Source organism: Lampris incognitus, chromosome 3 (genome assembly GCF_029633865.1).
Source record: "Lampris incognitus isolate fLamInc1 chromosome 3, fLamInc1.hap2, whole genome shotgun sequence".
Lineage (NCBI taxonomy): Eukaryota > Metazoa > Chordata > Actinopteri > Lampriformes > Lampridae > Lampris > Lampris incognitus.
The window spans coordinates 45,329,106-45,352,658 of NC_079213.1; the positions used below are offsets into that span (position 1 = coordinate 45,329,106).

General features: G+C 40.6%; 1 protein-coding gene across 1 annotated transcript in view; it reads left to right on the forward strand.

Moving 5' to 3' along the window:
• The window catches only part of arhgef39 (Rho guanine nucleotide exchange factor (GEF) 39), a 136,446-nt gene that overhangs the window by 58,688 nt on the left and 54,205 nt on the right, over positions 1–23,553 (forward strand). Inside the window, exon 5 of the mRNA XM_056276732.1 lies at positions 13,560–13,678. Within this exon, the coding sequence (XP_056132707.1) occupies positions 13,560–13,678 (119 nt within the window). The remainder of the gene's footprint in view (positions 1–13,559; positions 13,679–23,553) is intronic.

Sequence of the window (23,553 nt, forward strand, 5' to 3'; positions counted from 1 at the left end):
GTCATTCTTCACTGTACAGTTCCTCTATGTTCATGTCATTCTTCACTGTACAGTTCTTCTGTGTTCATGTCATTTTTCACTATACAACTCTTCTGTGTTCATGTCATTCTTCACTGTACAGTTCTTCTATGTTCATGTCATTCTTCACTGTACAGTTCTTCTATGTTCATGTCATTCTTCACTGTACAGCTCTCTTGTGTTCATGTCATTCTTCACTGTACACTTCTTCTGTGTTCATGTCATTCTTCACTGTACAACTCTTCTGTGTTCATGTCATTCTTCACTGTACAACTCTTCTGTGTTCATGTTATTCATCACTGTACAGTTCTTCTTTGTTCATGTTATTCATCACTGTACAACTGTTCTATGTTCAGGTCATTCTTCACTGCACAATTCTTTGTTCAGGTCATTCTTCACTGTACAGTTTTTCTTTGTTCATGTCATTCTTCACTATACAGTTTTCTTTGTTCATGTCATTCTTCACTGCATAGTTCTTTGTTCAGGTCATTCTTCACTGTACAGTTTTTCTTTGTCCAGGTCATTCTTCACTGTGCAGTTTTTTCTTTGTTCAGGTCATTCTTCACTGTACAGTTTTTCTTTGTTCAGGTCATTCTTCACTGTACAGGTCTTCTATGTTCATGTCATTCTTCACTGCATGTCTTTGTTCGTGTCATTCTTCACTGTACATTTCTTTTTACAAGTCATTCTTCACTGTACAGTTATTTGTTCAGGTCATTCTTCACTGTACAGTTTTTTTTGTTCATGTCATTCTTCACCGTACAGTTTTCTTTGTTCAGGTAATTCATCACTGTACAGTTTTTCTTTGTTCATGTCATTCTTCACTGTACAGTTTTCTTTGCTCATGTCATTCTTCACTGTACAGTTTTCTTTGTTCATGTCATTCTTCACTGTACAGTTTTCTTTGTTCATGTCATTCTTCACTGTACAGTTTTCTTTGTTCAGGTCATTCTTCACTGCACACTTCTTCGTTCAGGTCATTCTTCACTGTACAGTTCTTCTGTGTTCATGTCATTTTTCACTGTACAGTTCTTCTATGTTCATGTCATTCTTCACTGTACAGTTCTATGTTCATGTCATTCTTCACTTTACATCTCTTCCATCTTCATATCATTCTTCACTGTACAGTTCTTCTGTGTTCATGTCATTCTTCACTGTACAGTTCGTCTTTGTTCATGTTATTCTTCACTGTACAGTTTTCTTTGTTCAGGTCATTCTTCACTGCATAGTTCTTTGTTCAGGTCATTCTTCACTGTACAGTTTTTCTTTGTCCAGGTCATTCTTCACTGTGCAGTTTTTTCTTTGTTCAGGTCATTCTTAACTGTACAGTTCTTCTATGTTCATGTAATTCTTCACGGTACAGTTCTTCTTTGTTCATGTTATTCATCACTGTACAACTCTTCTATTTTATTTTTTCGGGTCATTCTTCACTGTACAGTTCTTCTATGTTCATGTGATTCTTCACTGTACAGTTTTTCTTTGTTCATGTTATTCTTCACTGTACAGTTTTCTTTGTTCAGGTCATTCTTCACTGTGCAGTTTTTCTTTGTTCAGGTCATTCTTCACTGTGCAGTTTTTCTTTGTTCAGGTCATTCTTCACTGTACAGTTCTTCTATGTTCATGTCATTCTTCACTGTGCATGTCTTTGTTCGTGTCATTCTTCACTGTACCGTTCTTTGTACAAATCATTCTTCACTGTACAGTTATTCTTTGTTCAGGTCATTCTTCACTGTACAGTTCCTCTATGTTCATGTCATTCTTCACTGTACAGTTCTTCTGTGTTCATGTCATTTTTCACTATACAACTCTTCTGTGTTCATGTCATTCTTCACTGTACAGTTCTTCTATGTTCATGTCATTCTTCACTGTACAGTTCTTCTATGTTCATGTCATTCTTCACTGTACAGCTCTCTTGTGTTCATGTCATTCTTCACTGTACACTTCTTCTGTGTTCATGTCATTCTTCACTGTACAACTCTTCTGTGTTCATGTCATTCTTCACTGTACAACTCTTCTGTGTTCATGTTATTCATCACTGTACAGTTCTTCTTTGTTCATGTTATTCATCACTGTACAACTGTTCTATGTTCAGGTCATTCTTCACTGCACAATTCTTTGTTCAGGTCATTCTTCACTGTACAGTTTTTCTTTGTTCATGTCATTCTTCACTATACAGTTTTCTTTGTTCATGTCATTCTTCACTGCATAGTTCTTTGTTCAGGTCATTCTTCACTGTACAGTTTTTCTTTGTCCAGGTCATTCTTCACTGTGCAGTTTTTTCTTTGTTCAGGTCATTCTTCACTGTACAGTTTTTCTTTGTTCAGGTCATTCTTCACTGTACAGGTCTTCTATGTTCATGTCATTCTTCACTGCATGTCTTTGTTCGTGTCATTCTTCACTGTACATTTCTTTTTACAAGTCATTCTTCACTGTACAGTTATTTGTTCAGGTCATTCTTCACTGTACAGTTTTTTTTGTTCATGTCATTCTTCACCGTACAGTTTTCTTTGTTCAGGTAATTCATCACTGTACAGTTTTTCTTTGTTCATGTCATTCTTCACTGTACAGTTTTCTTTGTTCATGTCATTCTTCACTGTACAGTTTTCTTTGTTCAGGTCATTCTTCACTGCACACTTCTTCGTTCAGGTCATTCTTCACTGTACAGTTCTTCTGTGTTCATGTCATTTTTCACTATACAACTCTTCTGTGTTCATGTCATTCTTCACTGTACAGTTCTTCTATGTTCATGTCATTCTTCACTGTACAGTTCTTCTATGTTCATGTCATTCTTCACTGTACAGCTCTCTTGTGTTCATGTCATTATTCACTGTACACTTCTTCTGTGTTCATGTCATTCTTCACTGTACAACTCTTCTGTGTTCATGTTATTCATCACTGTACAGTTTTTCTTTGTTTATGTCATTCTTCACTATACAGTTTTCTTTGTTCATGTCATTCTTCACTGCATAGTTCTTGGTTCAGGTCATTCTTCACTGTACAGTTTTTCTTTGTCCAGGTCATTCTTCACTGTGCAGTTTTTTCTTTGTTCAGGCCATTCTTCACTGTACAGTTTTTCTTTGTTCAGGTCATTCTTCACTGTACAGGTCTTCTATGTTCATGTCATTCTTCACTGTGCATGTCTTTGTTCGTGTCATTCTTCACTGTACATTTCTTTTTACAAGTCATTCTTCACTGTACAGTTATTTGTTCAGGTCATTCTTCACTGTACAGTTCTTCTTTGTTCAAGTCATTCTTCAGTGTACATTTCTTTATTCAGGTCATGCTTCGGTGGACAGTTCATCTTTGTTCATGTCATTCTTAACTGTACAGCTCTTTTGTGTTCATTTCATTCATCACTGTACAGTCATTCTATGTTCATGTCATTCACCACTACAGTTCTTCTATGTTCATGTCATTCATCACTGTACAGTTCTTCAATGCTCATGTCATTCTTTACTGTGCAGTTCCTCTATGTTCACTACATTCATCACTATACAACTCTTCTATGTTCATGTCATTCATCACAGTGCAACTCCCCTATGTTCATGTCATTCTTCACTGTACAGCTCTTTTATGTTCATGTCATTCATCACTGTACATTTATTCTATGTTCATGTCATTCACCACTGCAGTCCTTTTATAATGTTCATGTCATTCATCACTGTACAGCTCTTCTATGTTCATGTCATTCTTCACTGTACAACTCTTCTGTGTTCAGGTCATTCTTCACTGTACAGTTCTTCTATATTCATGTCATTCACCACTACAGTTCTTCTATGTTCATGTCATTCATCACTGTGCAGCTCTACTATATTCATGTCATTCTTCACTGTACAGTTCTTCTATGCTCATGTCATTCTTCACTGTACAGTTCTTCTATGCTCATGTCATTCTTCACTGTACAGTTCTATGTTCATGTCATTCTTCACTTTACATCTCTTCCATCTTCATGTCATTCTTCGCTGTACAGTTCTTCTATGGTCATGTCATTCTTCACTGTACAGTTCTATGTTCATGTCATTCTTCACTTTACATCTCTTCCATCTTCATGTCATTCTTCACTGTACAGTTCTATGTTCATGTCATTCTTCAATTTACATCTCTTCCATCTTCATGTCATTCTTCACTGTACAGTTCTTCTATGGTCATGTCATTCTTCACTGTACAGTTCTATGTTCATGTAATTCTTCACTTTACATCTCTTCCATCTTCATGTCATTCTTCACTGTACAGTTCTATGTTCATGTCATTCTTCACTTTACATCTCTTCCATCTTCATATCATTCTTCACTGTACAGTTCTTCTGTGTTCATGTCATTCTTCACTGTACAGTTCGTCTTTGTTCATGTTATTCTTCACTGTACAGTTTTCTTTGTTCAGGTCATTCTTCACTGCACAGTTCTTCATTCAGGTCATTCTTCACTGTACAGTTTTTCTTTGTTCATGTTATTCTTCACTGTACAGTTTTCTTTGTTCAGGTCATTCTTCACTGCACAGTTCTTCGTTCAGGTCATTCTTCACTGTGCAGTTTTTCTTTGTTCAGGTCATTCTTCACTGTGCAGTTTTTCTTTGTTCAGGTCATTCTTCACTGTACAGTTCTTTTATGTTCATGTCATTCTTCACTGTGCATGTCTTTGTTCGTGTCATTCTTCACTGTACCGTTCTTTGTACAAATCATTCTTCACTGTACAGTTATTCTTTGTTCAGGTCATTCTTCACTGTACAGTTCCTCTATGTTCATGTCATTCTTCACTGTACAGTTCTTCTGTGTTCATGTCATTTTTCACTATACAACTCTTCTGTGTTCATGTCATTCTTCACTGTACAGTTCTTCTATGTTCATGTCATTCTTCACTGTACAGTTCTTCTATGTTCATGTCATTCTTCACTGTACAGCTCTCTTGTGTTCATGTCATTCTTCACTGTACACTTCTTCTGTGTTCATGTCATTCTTCACTGTACAACTCTTCTGTGTTCATGTCATTCTTCACTGTACAACTCTTCTGTGTTCATGTTATTCATCACTGTACAGTTCTTCTTTGTTCATGTTATTCATCACTGTACAACTGTTCTATGTTCAGGTCATTCTTCACTGCACAATTCTTTGTTCAGGTCATTCTTCACTGTACAGTTTTTCTTTGTTCATGTCATTCTTCACTATACAGTTTTCTTTGTTCATGTCATTCTTCACTGCATAGTTCTTTGTTCAGGTCATTCTTCACTGTACAGTTTTTCTTTGTCCATGTCATTCTTCACTGTGCAGTTTTTTCTTTGTTCAGGTCATTCTTCACTGTACAGTTCTTCTATGTACATGTAATTCTTCACGGTACAGTTCTTCTTTGTTCATGTTATTCATCACTGTACAACTCTTCTATTTTATTTTTTCGGGTCATTCTTCACTGTACATTTCTTTTTACAAGTCATTCTTCACTGTACAGTTATTTGTTCATGTCATTCTTCACTGTACAGTTTTTTTTTGTTCATGTCATTCTTCACCGTACAGATTTCTTTGTTCAGGTAATTCATCACTGTACAGTTTTTCTTTGTTCATGTCATTCTTCACTGTACAGTTTTCTTTGTTCATGTCATTCTTCACTGTACAGTTTTCTTTGTTCAGGTCATTCTTCACTGCACACTTCTTCGTTCAGGTCATTCTTCACTGTACAGTTCTTCTGTGTTCATGTCATTTTTCACTATACAACTCTTCTGTGTTCATGTCATTCTTCACTGTACAGTTCTTCTATGTTCATGTCATTCTTCACTGTACAGTTCTTCTATGTTCATGTCATTCTTCACTGTACAGCTCTCTTGTGTTCATGTCATTCTTCACTGTACACTTCTTCTGTGTTCATGTCATTCTTCACTGTACAACTCTTCTGTGTTCATGTTATTCATCACTGTACAGTTTTTCTTTGTTTATGTCATTCTTCACTATACAGTTTTCTTTGTTCATGTCATTCTTCACTGCATAGTTCTTTGTTCAGGTCATTCTTCACTGTACAGTTTTTCTTTGTCCAGGTCATTCTTCACTGTGCAGTTTTTTCTTTGTTCAGGCCATTCTTCACTGTACAGTTTTTCTTTGTTCAGGTCATTCTTCACTGTACAGGTCTTCTATGTTCATGTCATTCTTCACTGTGCATGTCTTTGTTCATGTCATTCTTCACTGTACAGCTCTTTTATGTTCATGTCATTCATCACTGTACATTTATTCTATGTTCATGTCATTCACCACTGCAGTCCTTTTATAATGTTCATGTCATTCATCACTGTACAGCTCTTCTATGTTCATGTCATTCTTCACTGTACAACTCTTCTGTGTTCAGGTCATTCTTCACTGTACAGTTCTTCTATGCTCATGTCATTCTTCACTGTACAGTTCTTCTATGTTCATGTCATTCACCACTACAGTTCTTCTATGTTCATGTCATTCATCACTGTGCAGCTCTACTATGTTCATGTCATTCTTCACTGTACAGTTCTTCTATGCTCATGTCATTCTTCACTGTACAGTTCTTCTATGCTCATGTCATTCTTCACTGTACAGTTCTATGTTCATGTCATTCTTCACTTTACATCTCTTCCATCTTCATGTCATTCTTCGCTGTACAGTTCTTCTATGGTCATGTCATTCTTCACTGTACAGTTCTATGTTCATGTCATTCTTCACTTTACATCTCTTCCATCTTCATGTCATTCTTCACTGTACAGTTCTATGTTCATGTCATTCTTCACTTTACATCTCTTCCATCTTCATGTCATTCTTCACTGTACAGTTCTTCTATGGTCATGTCATTCTTCACTGTACAGTTCTATGTTCATGTAATTCTTCACTTTACATCTCTTCCATCTTCATGTCATTCTTCACTGTACAGTTCTATGTTCATGTCATTCTTCACTTTACATCTCTTCCATCTTCATATCATTCTTCACTGTACAGTTCTTCTGTGTTCATTTCATTCTTCACTGTACAGTTCGTCTTTGTTCATGTTATTCTTCACTGTACAGTTTTCTTTGTTCAGGTCATTCTTCACTGCACAGTTCTTCATTCAGGTCATTCTTCACTGTACAGTTTTTCTTTGTCCAGGTCATTCTTCACTGTGCAGTTTTTTCTTTTTTCAGGTCATTCTTCACTGTACAGTTCTTCTATGTTCATGTCATTCTTCACTGTACAGTTCTTCTTTTTTCAGGTCATTCTTCACTGTGCAGTTTTTCTTTGTTGAGGTCATTCTTCACTGTGCAGTTTTTCTTTGTTCAGGTCATTCTTCACTGTACAGTTCTTCTATGTTCATGTCATTCTTCACTGTGCATGTCTTTGTTCGTGTCATTCTTCACTGTACAGTTCTTTGTACAAGTCATTCTTCACTGTACAGTTATTCTTTGTTCAGGTCATTCTTCACTGTACAGTTCCTCTATGTTCATGTCATACTTCAATGTACAGTTCTTTGTTCATGTCATTCTTCACTGTACAGTTCTTCTTTGTTCATGTCATTCTTCACTTTACATCTCTTCCACCTTCATGTCATTCTTCACTGTACAGTTCTTCTATGGTCATGTCATTCTTCACTGTACAGTTCTGTGTTCATGTCATTCTTCACTTTACATCTCTTCCATCTTCATGTCATTCTTCACTGTACAGTTCTATGTTCATGTCATTCTTCACTTTACATCTCTTCCATCTTCATGTCATTCTTCACTGTACAGTTCTTCTATGGTCATGTCATTCTTCACTGTACAGTTCTATGTTCATGTCATTCTTCACTTTACATCTCTTCCATCTTCATGTAATTCTTCACTGTACAGTTCTATGTTCATGTCATTCTTCACTTTACATCTCTTCCATCTTCATATCATTCTTCACTGTACAGTTCTTCTGTGTTCATGTAATTCTTCACTGTACAGTTCTTCTTTGTTCATGTTATTCATCACTGTACAACTCTTCTATTTTATTTGTTCGGGTCATTCTTCACTGCACAGTTCTTCGTTCAGGTCATTCTTCACTGTACAGTTTTTCTTTGTCCAGGTCATTCTTCACTGCAGTTTTTTCTTTTTTCAGGTCATTCTTCACTGTACAGTTCTTCTATGTTCATGTCATTCTTCACTGTACAGTTCTTTTTTCAGGTCATTGTTCACTGTGCAGTTTTTCTTTGTTCAGGTCATTCTTCACTGTACAGTTCATCTATGTTCATGTCATTCTTCACTGTGCATGTCTTTGTTCGTGTCATTCTTCACTGTACAGTTCTTTGTTCAGGTCATTCTTCACTGTACAGTTATTCTTTGTTCAGGTCATTCTTCACTGTACAGTTCCTCTATGTTCATGTCATTCTTCACTGTACAGTTCTTTGTTCATGTCATTCTTCACTGTGCAGTTCTTCTTTGTTCATTACATTCTTCACCATACAACTGTTCTATGTTCATGTCATTCATCACTGTACAGTTCTTTGTTAATGTCATTCTTCACTGTACAGTTCTTTGTTCAGGTCATTCTTCACTGTACAGTTCTTCTTTGTTCAAGTCATTCTTCAGTGTACATTTCTTTATTCAGGTCATGCTTCGCTGTACAGTTCCTCTTTGTTCATGTCATTCTTAACTGTGCAGCTCTTTTGTGTTCATTTCATTCATCACTATACAGTTATTCTATGTTCATGTCATTCACCACTACAGTTCTTCTATGTTCATGTCATTCATCACTGTGCAACTCTTCTATGTTCATGTCATTCTTCACTGTACAGCTCTTTTATGTTCATGTCATTCTTCACTGTACATTTATTCTATGTTCATGTCATTCACCACTACAGTTCTTTTGCTTTGTTCATGTCATTCATCACTGTACAGCTCTTCTATGTTCATGTCATTCTTCACTGTACAACCTTTCTTTGTTCAGGTCATTCTTCACTGTACAGTTCTATGTTCATGTCATTCTTCACTGTACAATTCTTCTATGTTCAGGTCATTCTTCACTGTACAGTTCTATGTTCATGTCATTCTTCACTGTACAATTCTTCTTTGTTCAGGTCATTCTTCACTGTACAGTTCTTCTTTGTTCATGTTGTTCTTCACTGCACAGATTTGGGCCAGTCTTGTAAAGTCAACATATAGGCCATTGTAAGTGTTTAGAAAGCAATATTAACTGTGTTACACTGTAGTAGGGTTGTTACAGTAGTATTTAACAACAATGGAACCAGAGATTTTCCTCCACCAAAAAACGACCATAGAAAATACATAGGTCTTTTGTACAAGCAGCTTATTACTACCTATAGTTACGTTTTAAGCTACTTCCGCGTGGTCCTCCGTAATTATAATACGTTACTTTCCCTGTAACAGTAAGCATCTCCTTCCAAAAGCAAAATTTAATGCCACATAGTTGTTATAATGTGCACCCTAGCTGACTTTCTAACTTTTGGCTAATGTTAAGTTAGCTCTAATAACGTTATTCATAGGTAAACTTACTGCCAATAACAATCTTAGTTACTATACGAGATGGCGAAACAACATAAAAACGCACTGACTCCATATTCTATTGTTCTCAAATTGTTTTACAAACCCACATTGCACAGAGAGGAAAAGTATCTGTGGCATATCTCCTGCCGCCGGTAGGGAGTGCTAATTTAGGAAACGATCCTGTGGGTCATATTAGAGTACAAACGACCTATGTGGTCGTATGGGTTGAAGGACTTGTTGTGGAACCATATAATTTCTTAGTATGATCCATAATATGTCCTGAAAGGTTCAGCACCAAGGAGACATACACAGTAATTCTCTATCTTTAAAAACACTATTAAACATGTCTGGCAGCTTCTTGTCATAGATTAACCCTGGGTGTAAACTTTTCTAGAATCTTCCCCCTTTTAACCAAAAAAAAAAAACGACCGGTTTAGTTTTCTCATCCACCCATCCATTATCCAAAACACTTATCCTGCTCTCAGGGTTGCAGGGATGCTGGAGCTTATCTCAGCAGTCATTGGGCGGCAGGCGGGGAGACACCCTGGACAGCCGGCAAGGCCTTCACAGGGCCGACACACACAAATTAATTAATTTAAGTGTTGGCAGATCTCAGTATGTCCTCGATTTTGTCAAGTATATAATAAAAGTGACTAGATCTTTTTGTCAATCATCACCACAATTTGAAAACTCTAAGCCATGAGAAGACCAAAATCGGGCATCACTAGAACAAAAGGCCACGAGGCCCAGTTTATATAAGATGGCAGCCTCAGTCCTCACTAGCTGCGGCAATATTTTATGTTTAACTGTTTAATAAGGTGCCGATTATATGAATAATCTGCAAATTAGTTTAGTTTTCTCATTTTGTCTAAAAATCTTAGTGTAGGGAGGTGAGAATGTAAATTCTCTTTATTTGCATCTGTGGTTCGTAGGTCCATGTTCTCGTTTAACCCTCTTTATCTCTGTGGTTCACAGGACTGTTAGAGGTGGCTTGAGGTGAGGCCATATTGCAAGCCAATGCCTGCTTTTATCAATCAAAGTTGCAGAGATATTGTCTTAATTAAGAGAAATGATGTGTCTACAGCATATTGATTACATTGATTATGGACCGAGCCAGGCAAATGAGCATTGCGCTCTCCTGCAGATCAACATGTCTTTAATTGGCTGAACAGCTAAGGGTGTCTCACATACAGCCATCCTTGTTTAGCCAGGTGACAAAGGTGATCACTCTGGTCCTGAATAAAGGAAAACATAACTTTGCCGAGAGCAGCACAGCATTTACACCAACAGGTTAGGTTTCAAACTAAATTGCACAATTTATTTAAGGAATAAATTAATAACTAACTAATTGAAGGCATAATAATTTCTCAGTAAACTCAAAATGTGTAATCAATGTTAATAATGCCTGTTTGCAGAAACTGGGTGAGTAAAACACACACACAATCCTGAGATGGGTTGATTTTGTGTTGCTGTAATGAGCAGAAATATGTTTTCCTTAAATCCAAGCTGTTGGTTTTCCAGTGTATGATGTCTGCCCTCAGTTCGCTTTCCCACCAGTACGCCTTGATTTTTTTTTTTATCTGATTTTGCTCTCATTGTATTCATCCCACTGATCTACCACCAGTCTGGTTCAGTATTTTCACCTCCACATGCCAGAGGCATAATGGCCGTTTAAACAGTTGTGTGAGCAATGCACACACGTCCTCTCTCAAAACACACACACACACACACACACACACACACACACACACACACACACACACACACACACACACACACACACACACACAGCTGACCACTAAAGTTAGGTGCTACAGTAGTTTTTAAGCTGTTGTCAGTCAGGCCTATTTAAGCAGGAGCCATGATTATTTGAGGAAAAGTGGGGATGACAAGTTTTTGCTGCTATCTACATGTGGACCAATACTCAAGTTGACATGATTTGCAAATAAATTTTAATGATAGCCAGATATTCCATAGTACATGCCCCAAATGAAATCCAGTCGTAAGAGGAGACAAGAAGGTGGCGTCTTGGTTGATCAGGGAAGAGTGCATTCTGAGACACGGATGTGAAATTCACAAGTTGAGAGTTGTGCCATGTTATGCCATTGGTTCCACAAGCTTGACGCAAGTACCACTAGTGTAGGGTTATGGATGGCTAAGCCACATGTTGTGATTAAAACCAAATCGTGCTGAGTACTTTTCTAGGTTAGCTGTACCTGTCATTGGTGAAAGGATTGTGTTCGGGGCATCCGGGTAGCATGGCGGTCTATTTCGTTGCCTACAAACACAGGGATCACCGGTTCGAATCCCCGTGTTACCTCCGGCTTGGTCGGGCGCCCCTACTGGCACAATTGGCTGTGTCTGCGAGTGGAAATCCGGATGTGGGTATGTGTCCTGGTCGCTGCACTAGCGCCTCCTCTGGTCAGTCAGGGCACCTGTTCAGAGGGGAGGGGGAACTGGGGGGAATAGTGTGATCCTCCCATGCGCTACGTCTCCCTGGTGAAACTCCTCAGTGTCAGGTGAAAAGAAGTGACTGGCAACTCCACATGTATCAGAGGAGACATGTGGTAGTCTGCAGCCCTCCCCAGATCAGCAGAGGGGATGGAGCAATGACCGGCACAGCTTGGAAGAGTTGGTTAATTGGCCGAATACAATTGGAGAGAAAAAAAGGGGGGGAGGGGGTCCAAAAAAAAAGATTATGTTCAAGGTGAAGTTACACTGAAAACAGTGATGTTTGGGATGTCACTACTATCCACTACTATCCACTGTCTATGGGCGTGTCATTTTGCTGACAGACTTGTTTGTTGTATAGCTTTACCCCTAATTGAATTAAATTAAATTAACTAGAGGAGAGCACTCAATAGAGTGCAGATCTCCGCCAGGCATACGTATCTCCCCGTCCGGTGTTCAAACTTGGCAACAAACCACCCTTTTTTTCCACCCATCAGTAGGAAGGGAACAAACAGGAAAACCAGTGTTTGATTCTCCTGTGCCATTATATGACTACTGTGCAGTGTACAAGTCAATTGAACGGGAAATGTGGAGGTAAAAGACATTGTTAATATGCAGCTCCCAAGCCAAAAAATCTACCTAATAAAAACATTTTCCCTTACAGCGTGAGGATGTGCAGCCTCCTAGGCAGACCCTCGCATGAATGCGACCAAGTCTGACCTGAAATGACAGAGCTCAGGCTATCGTAATTTTAAAGCCCTTATTAAAAGACTTCAAATGTTGTTTTTTTTTTTTGCCTGATTCCTAACAACATCAGCTAAAGGGACTGCCGATGGAAACTAGCCTCTTAGCTAACTCGGGTACATTTATATTTGTTTCAAATGTTGAGTAATGTACTTTGCCCCTTCCCAGATAAACATTAAAAAAACAGTTGCGGTTTTCATGATATAAAATTAATGAAGGCGAATGGCTGCTCTGCTGATTGACTTTAATTCCTAAAACAACGGTAAGAAGACATAGCCCAGCCATGGCAAATGTTTTGTTGTGGGTTTTGAGATGATTCCCAGCTGTGACTAATTCTGTTCTTGAGGTTTGATTCATATTACGGAGCTTTAACATTGGAGACTATGACACATCTATGTGGCGGCAAGGTGAATAAGGTGAATTTTGGTTCATCCAGTGTTCCTCCTAGTCGCCTGTGCTGAGATCAGTGGTGAATTATTTACCGACTGGCTAAATATGATCAACTTCTCGTTTACGTTCAGGACTCATACCCGAATACATCATGTTTTGGTTTCGACAGTCACTGCCCGATCTGACTCAACCATTATTGGGAGTTTTGAATCATCACAACCATGAGAGGTTCTTCATCATACAGTAATAACCGCACAAAAACTTTTTGGCTGATAGGTCCAGTAGTTTGTGGGATTAGCCACAGACATGCACGCAAGCTCAACCGATTGCAACATCTCCTCCAGGCTACCACCTGGCGGAGGATGAAGAAAGCCCTCATAAGATCAACAACTGACCAATACAAGGCAGATATTCATGGCACATGGATACAATTGTAAAGTCATTTTGCACATCAATGTGACTCACTGAAACCTTCCAATGTGACTTCATCGTTACCGTGTCTTTTTTCTCTGCCACAGGTGCAGCTAAAAAAAAGCAAGGCCTTCAGACGCTTCAAGAAACTGCAAGAAGCCAGGCCTGAGTTCAACAACTGTAGACTGGAGGACTTGCTCCCACTTCCCCTCCACCGTATTCAAGAGTAAGACTCGCATACTCAAACACATTTCCATTGCATCTTTTGTTTTCTTTGATTGGATTAAATCCTTCTTAGTTTACAAATAATGTCTTTATACATGCTCAGTAATCCAGGTAAGAAAATCACAGAAGATTGAATCAGTTCATCTGCACACAACGTTTATTGAGAGAAAAGTTTCATCATCACCTAAGTGACCTCTTCAGTCTCACCTGACTGCAGGCATCCCCACCCTTATAAACAATACAGTGACTGCAGGTGTCCACACCCTTACAAACAATACAGTGACTGCAGGTGTCCCCACCCTTATAAACAATACAGTGACTGCAGGCGTCCCCACCCTTATAAACAATACAGTGACTGCAGGTGTCCCCACCTTCATAAACAATACAGTGACTGCTGGTGTCCCCACCCTTATAAACAATACAGTGACTGCAGGTGTCCCCACCCTTATAAACAATACAGTGACTGCAGGCGTCCCCACCCTTATAAACAATACAGTGCCCACAGGTACCCCACCCTTATAAACAATACAGTAACTGCAGGTGTCCCCACCCTTATAAACAATACAGTGACTGCAGGCGTCCCCACCCTTATAAACAATACAGTGACTGCAGGTGTCCCCACCCTTATAAACAATACAGTGACTGCAGGCGTCCCCACCCTTATAAACAATACAGTGCCTGCAGGTACCCCACCTTTATAAACAATACAGTAACTGCAGGTGTCCCCACCCTTATAAACAATACAGTGACTGCAGGTATCCCCACCCTTATAAACAATACAGTGACTGCAGGTGTCCCACCCTTATAAACAATACAGTGACTGCAGGTGTCCCCACCCTTATAAACAATACAGTGACTTCAGGTATCCCACCCTTATAAACAATACAGTGACTGCAGGTATCCCACCCTTATAAACAATACAGTGGCATAACGACCAAAAACAATGATCAGTTTCATATGCAAATTACCGTGACTATTAACTAGAGTTTCAATGGCCGTGTGTACTGTTCACAGAGGATTTGGGAATGGTTGCAATCACAGCATTGTAAGATGGCGACGGATGTACTCCGACCACCAGTGTTGATTCCGGCGGGAGTGGCGGAACAGTTGAGACACGTAATTTCCAAACACCGTGTCTTAGTTGCTTTCAGACCCCAAAATATGCTGCACCAGAAATTGGTCCACCCCAAGGATCAGGTCCCCTGGCACAAACAGAGCTATATAGTGTAGCTGTTAAGTGCCAGGGGGATTGCCATCGGGGAAACCAAACAAGATGCATCAGGCCAGGACTCCGCAGTCTACAAGATTTAGTTTATTTTCCTTTCATTATGTACCTGCGTACATAACTAACTAACTAAATAAATAAATGCTGTTTCTCCCAGCCCACAGCAGTGCAACAGAAAAGATAAAAATATATATCTAAAATGTCCCTAAAAATGATACCATTAAAACATAAAAACAGAGATAACAAAACAAAAAAGCATCAACAGTTAACAACACAGTCTATTCAACTGAAATTTCTGTTGAATGTTGACAGCTGGTCTCTGTCAACAAGTGACCAGCACTGATGGGGGAGGGCAGTTAGAGGGTAGGTGGGGGGGGCATAACCATAGGGGGGACACAGTTTGTTAATGATCCTGACAGCTTGTGGGTAGAAGCTATTTAGCATTCTACTGGATTTAGCACAGATTCTCCTGTACCTCTTCCCAGATGGCAGGAGGGAAAACAGGTTGTGAGAAGGGTGGTGGAGATCCTTAATGATGCTGGAGGCCCTGCGAACACAGCATTGATCGTAGATCTCCAACAGGAAGGGGAGAGGGGCACAAATGATCTTGCTAGCTGTTGTCACTATTCTGCTCAGCTGGTGTTGGTCGGTTGCTTTGCAGTTACCAAAGCAGGAAGTGAGACCATAGGTTGGAATACTTTTCAGTGGTGCTCCTGTAGAAGGTGGTGAGGGCTGGAATGGGGAGGCTTGCCCCTTTTATGTCTCCGGAGGGGATGTAGTTGCTGTTGGCCTTTTTAACGATGGCCAAGATGTTAACGTTTGAGGTTAGGTCATTTGCCAGGTGCACTCCCAGGCACTTGATGTTACTGACTCTCTCCACAGTGGCTCCATCGATGGTCAGTAGCATGTGATGGTACCTGCTGGCCCTCCTAAAGTCAATCACCATCTCTTTATTTTAATTTATATTCAGGGAGAGGTGGGATTTGCACCATGCTGTTAGCTGCTCTACCCCCATCCTGTGTGCAGATTCATTATTATTGCTGACGAGACCCACTACTGTTGTATCATCTGCAAACTTGATGTGGTTGGTGTCAAATTTGGCAGTACAGTCATGGGTTAGCAGGGTGAATCAACAGGGGACTCAGGACGCAGCCAAGATTCAAGATTCTTTATTTGTTACGTCTCATTATACAAGTACAAGAAAGTAAAATTCTTGCATTTCGGCTCCTCAACACTGCAGCAACAATACCAATAAAATAACAAAACAGAGCAAAAAAGCAGTAATAATAATAAATAGTGTGCCGTGTGTGTGTGTGAACTGATGATTCACTGAGGACCATAGGTCAGTACCAGGCTTCGTGTCTTTAATGTTCTTTGTTCAAAAGCCTGGTTGCTTGGTGGAAAAAGCTGTTCTGGAGCCTACTGGTCCGGGTTTTGAGGCTGCAGAACCGCTTGCCTGACGGTAGCAGCTGGAAAAGTCCATAGTTGGGGTGGTTGGGGTCTTTGGTAATCCTACGGGCTTTGCTGACACCATGTCCAATGTATATGTCCTGAATGGAGGGACGCTTGTATCCACTGATGTCCTGGGCCGTCCACACAACCCTCTGCAGTGTTTTGTGGTTGTGGGCAGTACAGTTCCCATGCCAGGCGGTGATGCATCCAGTCGGGATGCTTTCAGTTGTGCCTCTGTAGAAGGCCCGTAGAATCCTGGGCCGCATGCCAAACTTCTTCAGTCGCTTGAGGTGAATGAGGCATTGCTGTGCCTTTTTCACCACACAGCTGGTGTGTTCATCCCAGGTGAGGTCCTCAGTAATGTGGACACTGAGGAATTTGCAGCTCTTGACCCTCTCTACAGCAATCCTGTTGATGGTGATGGGGTCCAGCCTCCCCCCTCTTTTCCCATAGTCCACAATCTGCTCCTTGGTTTTGTTGACGTTAAGAGAGAGGTTATTCTCCTGGCACCATTTTGTTAATTGTTGACCTCTCTCCTGTACGCCGTCTCGTCATTGTCGGTGATCAGGCCCATAAGCGTCGTGTCATCAGCAAACTTTATCACCAAGTTGGAGCTATGTGTGGCCACGCAGTCATGGGTGTAAAGGGAGTAGAGGAGGGGACTCAGGACGCAGCCCTGGGGGCTCCTTTGTTGAGGGGCAGAGGTGTTAGAGCCCATCCTCACCACCTGGCATTGGCTCGACAGGAAGTTCAGGATCCAGCTGTTCAGGCTGGGGTTGAGTCCTAGTCCCTGAGCTTGGTGTAGAGTCTGGAGGGGACTATGGTGTTGAATGCTGAACTGTAGTCTACAAACGGCATCATTCTCACATAGGAGTTATTTTTCTCCAGGTGGGTGAGGGCCGTATGGAGTGTAGTGGCTATTGCGTCATCAGTGGATTGATTTGTCGGTAGACAAATTTTTGGAGGTCAAGGGTGGGCGGTAACATGCTACAGATTAGTGCCTGGGGTGAACCTGTGCTCACTAAGATGGAATTTGATGTGTGGCTGCCTACCCTGACTGTCTGCCACCTCTGCGTCAGGAAGTTGAGGACCCAGTTGCAGGTACCAATGTCCACGTCCAGCAACCTCAGCTACTCCACCAGTTGTGGTACAATAGTGTTAAATGCCGAGCTGAAATCGATGAAGAGGATCCTGGTGTAGGTCTTCTTCCCTTCCAGGTGTAACAAAGTGAGGTGGACTGTGGTAGATATTGCATCTTCCGTGGATCGGTTGGCTCTTTATGCAAATTGTACACCCATCTACAGGCCAGAGGCCACTCTTTCAGGGATGAGGATGTGCATGTCCTTGATAGCGAAGAACACTGGTTTGAACGGGAAGGCCATCCCTGAACCGAGGTTGGGGAAGGGTACATCTGTTGCCATCTTACAATACTGTGATTGCAACCATTCCCAAATCCTCTGTGAACAGTACACGCGGCCATTGAAATTCTAGTTAAGGCTCACGCCAATTTGCATATGAAACTGGTCATTGGTTTGGGTTGTTATGCCACTGTATTGTTTATAAATTTGGGGATACCTGCAGTCACTGTATTGTTCATAAGGGTGGGGATACCTGGAGTCAGTTGAGACTGAAGAGGTCACTTAGATGATGATGAAACGTGTTTCTCTCATAAACATGTCCAGATGAACTGACTCACCTTTCTGTTACAAATAATGTTTCTTGTGTTTGCCTTTAGTTCACAAGAAATATGTTGAAGAGCTTGTTATAGCTCTGTTAAACTGGAGAGCACTGTTGTAGATGAGTCATAGATGTTCTACTTGTACAGCGTTGCTTTATTATTATTTTCTTCTCACTAGTCACCCACTGCATTGCAGAAGAGATTCCTGATGACAGATGTAATTATTAGTATTTAGTGCCCATGTAAGCACTCAGACTGTCCACAAACTGTCAAAATCTTTTCCGTTAACCACCAATTTTTTTTTCTAATTTTATGCGGTCTTGATCTTGCGCGTTAATTAGTGTAACGAGGGGAAACGGGTCGAAGCGTGCTTATCAATGCAGAAGATATCATAACATTGGCTCATCAAGCTGCTTGCTTGCATGTTAATGAGGCCATCCTCATTGTGTAATCTTTGCAGGTTTACAGTAAAACCCTTGATATGTTGTGTCCATCCATCATGCAAGAGTAAAGCTGTCTCTGAGCTGAGCTCACCCTTCACCGTAAATAGCTGACACCTTCTCTGATTGTTTACCTGAGATCAGCTTCTCATCTGCAGCACAGTCTTATTTTCCCTTTATTTACCCTCTGTGGGGGAAGAAAGAAAGCCCTCCTCTCAACACAGATGTATTTTGTTCAAATATAAATGTTGCCAGCCTCGTCCTCCTCACTGACTCCTCTGTTGTTCTCAGTGAAACTCAGGATGCTTGAGTGGTTCTCACAAAGACAGTGAAACTCAGGAGACTCGAGTGGTGTCTAATTGTATGATCATTTGCAGTGCGTCCAGATAATCATCTCAGGTTTACATCATACCTTGCACTCACTCCACAGCTGAGAATTGCATGAAATTGTTCAAGGATGATGGATGGCAACCACTGTTTGGAGTGTGGATCCTTAAACTGTTACTGGGGCAGGAATAAAATCATTGCCTTTATTAAGTGGCACTCACTAGAGGTGGCTGGTAGAATTGGCCTCACCGTCATGGCATTGATGGTGTCTTGAGCTGATTGCTATGAATAGTTGCCCTGTCTGTCTGTATTACCCGTGTTTGTGCTGAAAATAAAGATGCAGAACTTACAGAGGGGGCATCAACTAAAGCCTTAGGAAGCAGCTGAAGCATATGGTGTAATAGGGGAATGGCCCATAATCAAATTGTTGTGATGACTGGGTATGATGGGGGCATAGGTCATTGCCATGCTTCTTTGCATTGAGAGTTGCTTAGATTTGTGTTAGGCTGGCTGTGCTTGATTTGGTATTTTACTGAAGACAAAGTATAACATTGATCACTTGTGTGTTGAAGAATAGGTTTGGAGGAGATTGTTTTGATTAATTCCTTTTGTATTCTGACTGAAAGAGTCCTCAGTTATTACAAGTACCTTTTTTCCCTGAGGCCCGCATTTACTAGAGATGTCTTTCAGTTCTTTTTAAGTTTATTTTTCTGTCAGTCTTAACCAAGTACCGCATTGACAATTTACTCTACTCATGTTCTCAAGTGAGGTTCTGTTGATTCTCAGTTGTAGAGGCTTTCAGCAGTCGGTTTTTGTTAATCACTTGTACATGCTATTGACCCTGATTGTAGAACACATGCTTTACAACTCAGCAACAGTCACAAAAAGTTGAATCAGTTCATCTGGACACGACGTTTATAAGGAGAAACATTTCATCACTTATCCTCTGTGAATAGTACACATGGCCATTGTAACTCTAGTTAATGGTCACAGCAATTTGCCTATGAAACCGATCATTGTTTTTGGTTGTGCTGTTTATAAGGTTGGGGGTACTTGCAGTCACTTGAGACTGAAGATGTCACTTAGATGATGATGAAACATTTCTCCTAATAAACGTGTCATCATTTCAGTCCAGATGAACTGATTCAGCTTAACTGGATTATTGAGCATGCATTAAGACAACTCAACCCTAGGTTCAAAAGTTCTGTAATCATATTACAGTCTATTACTGATATAGATCAGACTAGGGATGGGTATCGTTAGGATTTTATCGATACTACTACTCTTATCGGTACTGCTTATCGGTTCGGTACTTTATCGATACTCTTATCGGTTCTTTTTGATTATTATGCAAGAAAAAAAAGACAATTAAGAACAGAATCGACATTGCTTTATTATTCTATTATATAACTTTAGATAAATATAAACAAATATTATTTATTCAGCAGCAACAGCAGCAGCAATGTTTTAAATGCGTCTGAATTATAGTCTTTATAATCAACATTCAACAACAACAAATAAGATAAGAAAATAAAAGTTGATAAAGATAAAGAAAAAAAATATATTAAAAATAAATTTTTACAGCAAAAGGCTAACGGAAGTTCAAACAAACAAGAACCTAGAACATTATCCTAACAGTTCTTCTGCAGAAAAATCAACATATCTGCCTTCTCCGGCAGGAGTCGTAATCTCTCCTGACTTATAGTGTCCCCGGCTATTAGCCTAGCTAACTCCGTATCTATGGCTTATATATTTGTAGCTAAACAATTAGCTAAGCAATTATATTTTATTTATTGGCCTATTCGTAATAATTCGTTATTAGCCTAGCTAACTCCGTATCTATGGCTTATATATTTGTAGCTAAACAATTAGCTAAGCAATTATATTTTATTTATTGGCCTATTCGTAATAATTCGTTATTAGCCTAGCTAACTCCGTATCTATAGCTCATACGGCTTACCTGCAGTGGACGTAGATGGAACACTACGAGCAAAGCAGTCGAAAACTCCGCATTTCTGCAGATTAATACCATGTTTCGACAGAAGATGTTTTGACAGATTGCTTGTATTGCCACCCTTACTGGCAAATGATTTGTTGCACTTGTGGCAACGAGCGTTGTTGTCATCGACTTTTGAAAAATATACCCAAACTTTTGAACGTTTAGTTCTCTCCGCCATGATGAGCGCTTGAGTAGAGCTGTCTGTGCGTGTGTCAGCGAGTGTGTGGAGCACAGCACAGCCCCGCCCCTCGCGCAGTAAGAGAGAGACAGAGAGATGGAGAAAACGGCAAACAAGATTATGTTCGCGACGTGTAAATTCCTCGAAAAACACAATTGCCACAATATAAATCTCACTCCATGATTTCTCGAGTACCTACCGACTACCGATAGCAGAACCGAAAACGTCGGATCTTAAAAATGCTCCGGTTTTTACTAATTTAGAACCGCTTCCCGTTTAGAACCGGGTTTCGGGGGGCATCCCTAGATCAGACAGGTCTAAACTAATATGAATAGCCAGTATTGTCCTAATACACCGATCAGCCAAAACATTAAAACCACTGACAGGTAAGTGAATAACACTGATGATCTCGTTACAATTGCACAATACATTCTGTAGCGATTTGACCTGTAGCAAGAGTAGGGTGCAGGTGGAGGAGAGCCTGGAGAGGTGGAGGTATGCACTGGAGAGAAGATGAATGAAAGTCAGTAGGAGCAAGATGGAACACATGCATGAACGAGAGGGAGGACAGTGGAAGGGTGAGGATGCAAGGAGTAGAGGTGATGAAGACATATGAGTTTAAATACTTGGGTTCAACTGTCCAAAGAAACAGGGAGTACAGAAGAGAGGTGAAGAAGAGAGTACAGGCAGGGTGGAGTAGGTGAAGAGTGTCAGGAGTGATTTGCGACAGAAGGGTACCAGCAAGAGTTAAAGGGAAGGTTTACAAGATCGTAGTGAGACCAGCTGTGTTGTATGGTTTGGAGACAGTGGCACTGATGAAAAGACAAGAGGTGGAGCTGGAGGTGGCAGAGTTGAAGATGCTAAGATTTTCATTGGGAGTGATGAAGAAGGACAGGATTAGGAATGAGTATATTATTAGAGGGACAGCTCAGGTTGGCCGGTTTGGAGACAAAGCAAGAGAGGCAAGATTGAGATGGTTTGGACATATGTGGAGGAGAGATGCTGGGTATATTGGGAGAAGGATGCTGAATATGGAGCTGCCAGGAAAGAGGAGAAGAGGAAGGCCAAAGAGGAGGTTTATGGATGTGGTGAGGGAGGACATGCAGGTTGCTGGTCTGATAGAGGAAGATGCAGAGGACAGGAAGAAATGGAAACGCATAATCCGCTGTGGCGCCCCCTAACGGGAGCAGCTGAAAGTAGTAGTAGTGGTAGTAGTAGTAGATCTCATTACAATGGCACCTGTCAAGGGATGGGATATATTGGGCAGCAAGTAAAGTCAGTTCTTGAAGTTGATGTGTTGGAAGCAGGAAAAATGGGCAAGCATAAGGATCTGAGTGACTTTGGCAAAGGGCCAAATTGTGATGGCTGGATGCCTGGGTTAGAGCATCTCCAAAACGGCAGGTCTTGTGGGATGTTCCCGGCATGCAGTGGTCAGTACCTTCCAAAAGTGGTCCAAGTAAACACAACAGGTGAACTGATGACAGGGTCATGGGCACCCAAGGCTCAATGATGGACGTGAGGAGCGAAGGCCACCCCATCTTGTCCGATCCCACAGAAGAGCTACTGTAGCTCAAATTGCTATAAAATTAATGCTGGTTATTTTAGAAAGGTGTCGGTGCATCACAGCTTTCTGTGTATGGGGCTATGTAGCCACAGACCAGTCAGAGTGCCCGACCCCTGTCCACCGCCAAAAGCGCACATGAGCATCAGAACTGAACCATGGAGCAATGGAAGCAGGTAGCCTGGTCTGATGAATCATGTTTTCTTTTTCATCATGTGGATGACCGGGTGCGTGTGGATTCTTTACCTGGGGAAGAGATGGCACCAGACTTCACTATGGGAAGAAGGCAAGCTGGTGGAGGCAATGTGATGCTCTGGGCAATGTTCTACTGGGAAACCTTGGGTCCTGGCATTCATGTGGACGTTACTTTGACACGAACTACCTATGTAAACATCATTACAGACCAAGTACACCCCTTCATGGCAACGGTATTCCCTAATAGCAGTGGTCTGTTTTCAGCAGGATATTGCGTCCTGCCACACTGCAAAAATGTTCAGGAATGGTTTGAGGAACATAACAAACAGTTCAGGGTGTTGCCTTGGCCTCCAAATTCCCCAGATCTCAGGCTGATCAAGCATCTTTGGGATGTGCTGGAAAAACAAGTCCAATCCATGGAGGCTCTGCCTCGCAGCTTACTTACAGAGATCTTGTGGAGTTCATGCCTAGAAGGGTCAGAGCTTTTTTTGGTGGCACGACAGAGACCTACAAGATATTAGGCAAGGTGCTGTTAATGTTTTGTCTGATCGGTGTTTATGTCCAGTTCAGAACAGAGTCCAGCTCACATTTTGTCAATGGCTGGAAGTTCATTAATACTGGACAATTAGAAAACTCTAGTAATTTTGACGTTTGAAAGGACAATTTCTTGTAAAATCCGTTCTTTTAGAAGAAGAGAAAACACTCTTTACATTCATTTAATGTTACATTTATACTGCTAAGGTCTTGGTATATTGCTAACACATGCTGGCTTTACTACGCATGTGCAGTTATTCTTTTGAAGCAGTTAAAGTTGAGTAATT